This window comes from Paralichthys olivaceus, chromosome 10, assembly GCF_024713975.1.
Source record: "Paralichthys olivaceus isolate ysfri-2021 chromosome 10, ASM2471397v2, whole genome shotgun sequence".
In the NCBI taxonomy this organism is placed as follows: domain Eukaryota; kingdom Metazoa; phylum Chordata; class Actinopteri; order Pleuronectiformes; family Paralichthyidae; genus Paralichthys; species Paralichthys olivaceus.
In genome coordinates, this window is record NC_091102.1 from 1706865 (window position 1) to 1709404 (window position 2540).

Sequence of the window (2540 nt, forward strand, 5' to 3'; positions counted from 1 at the left end):
GAAAAGATAATATTTTTGTGTAAACACATTTTTCTAACACACAGGGTTTCTTTTAAATACCTTCTTATTGTTTTATTCTTCTGTGAAATCACTCTAATGTTAATCTATAGAGGTAATAATTGACCCTCGAGCTGGGATCGCTTTGTCAAACAACTATTTCACGGTTAAGAACGTTTCTCTTCATGCTCGGCTTCATTTTATTTTTAATTTTTTTCACAGTTATTATCGTCCAAAGCAAAATAAAACGCTTAAACCTCTTTTCTCATCGGTTCTATCAAAAGCCAGCTCCCGGTGAAACCCTCCGTGTTTTACATTGAAACAGGAGCCATGACTGTGATACCTTTGTGTTAACATTAGTGAGATCATCATGTATATCAGAGATTAAAGTGGAACATGACACGGGACGAGACGAGCGCTGAATGCAAATGAAAGGAAAGATGAAAGCGATTAATCTTTTAATGTAGTGAAATCACTGATGAAGGAAACTGTCTCATTTACGATCTGAACATTCATTTTAAAGACTCAATCACAATATGCAATATAAGTGATTTCGATTTTTAATTCAGCCGATGTATTGAATGAATGTGCCGGTATGTGTTGACGTGTATATTGTCCTGATATAAATCATAAATCAGATAAATAATCTCTTCTCATTTTGAGATTAATGTTTTATGTTTTTAATCCTTGTTAAATAAAGACTAATGAATATACAAATTGCATTAGTGAGGTTTTCCTGCCATCATACTGGTTAAACAAGTGCAGGAAAATATCAAGAAATTTTACACCAAGCGTTTCAGGTGATGGACGCTGTTGCAGAGGACGTGACTATCTCGTTTCAGGAATTTAGGATTCTCAGAAAGGTTAAAGTCGGATTAACGCAGGTCAGGCAATCACCCCCCACCCCCTGCCGAAGGAGCAGAAGACAGTTCATGTAATTAATTAATGCTCTGTTTTTACGACAAAGAGATTCTGAGGTGAGACCTCGGTAAAGGTTCAGGATGAGTCAGTCATCCTTCCAGACTGGAGCGCCAAAAGTCGACAAAGTCCGACCTCTGCAGGTCGTCCAGCCTCCGGCAGTGAGCCGCTCCCACCGCCTGCTCAGCTTCTGCACTCCTGAACGAGAGTGAGCAGAGACACTGTCACACTGGTTCCTCACTTCAACGCTCTTCTTCTTTTCCTCCACCACGTTTGAAAACCTGTCTGATTGTTTATCTAGAAGCTCAACGGATTATTAACTTGGTGGAATTTAGTCTAATTGCAATTATGAGAAGTGGGATTCACACTTCCTGTTGGTTTGTGAATGTAGTTCCTCATCGTTACCTTCTGGCACAGATGTAACAGGAAGTTCTGGACATTGTGTTTGTTTTCAGTTGCTTTGAGAAATCCCAGCTGTTATATCTCTGTCCATCTTAACAACACCCTTCACTGTGAGTTATGTATTATTTCCACTGAGCAGGGGACTTTGACCTTCTGGTCCTGTTATGATACAGGATCTTCAATCCTTTGCTCCTCTCAGCTTTTTTTTAACCGATCTCTCCCATTCCACAGAATGTGTCTCTTTAAATTTACTCTCTCATATCATTTGTCTGAAGAAAAAGTTTAGGCAGGTCTTTGTTTTGGACAATAGGACATTTGACCTTCCTCTCAACGATCCTCCGATGCCAGAAGCAGAGCCAAGGCCACATCAGCAGTGGAGCTGCTGACCGCACCAGGAGTGTTGGTCACCTTCACCCCTCCACTGGTGATTAATGGAACATCCAGGTGGTCAGTGCCTGCTCCTCCATTGGACACCACCTTCAGAGAGGGGAGCGAACTGATCAGGGAGCGGTCAGCTGCAATTCTGCTCCACACAAACACGGCCTGGATTTTTAGGACCATGCAGCCGAGGGTTGTGTAGAAACTCTCTTCTGGAGACGATTTGAAAGTGCTGCTTCAACACCTCAATGAGTTTAGCGAGAAAACTTTGGTCGATCTCCTCCTCTGAGACCAGAGCCCGGGGTTTCTCCTTCTCCATCACCAGGAGCAATGAAACCAAAAGATCAGCACAAATACAACAATGTAGTATTTTTCAACATCACAAAGGAGGAAGTGGTGCAGAGCTCAAAACACACAAAAACAAAAGCCAGTGCTCTGTTTGTGTATTTGATCCCTGTGTTTCCATGACCTCGATGCCAGTTTGTCTCGACAGATCACTGTCAACACTTTCCTCGTGTTCTTGACCGACCTCGGTTTTTGAACATTGCCTTCGTGCCTCTGTGTTTGGATAACTCTGCCTCTCCATGTTCAGAACCTGTTCCGTCTTAGTGAAGACAATATTTTGGATCTGTCCTCGAGTGAAGTCTGCATTTGTGTCCTTATTTTGCTCAGTGTGACAAATATGACCAACGCCCAAGGATAAACTTTTTATTACAACGAGACAAAATACCATCTATGACTTGCATTTAAATACATTTCTTTCAAAAAGCTGTAGCATGTCCCTTTAGTTCCACTTTAAAGAAATGGTATTAAACCTGCCCTATATCTTATTTCATGACTGAATT

The 2540-nt window shown here is 41.4% G+C and overlaps 1 protein-coding gene across 1 annotated transcript; it reads right to left on the minus strand.

Moving 5' to 3' along the window:
* Positions 1 to 953: 953 nt before the first annotated feature.
* LOC109641030 (probable 2-ketogluconate reductase) lies at positions 954 to 2014 on the minus strand. Its single transcript, XM_069532747.1, is given in 4 exon segments — positions 954 to 1113; positions 1468 to 1568; positions 1606 to 1869; positions 1871 to 2014. Coding segments are annotated over 4 exon segments (669 nt in total).
* Positions 2015 to 2540: the final 526 nt, after the last annotated feature.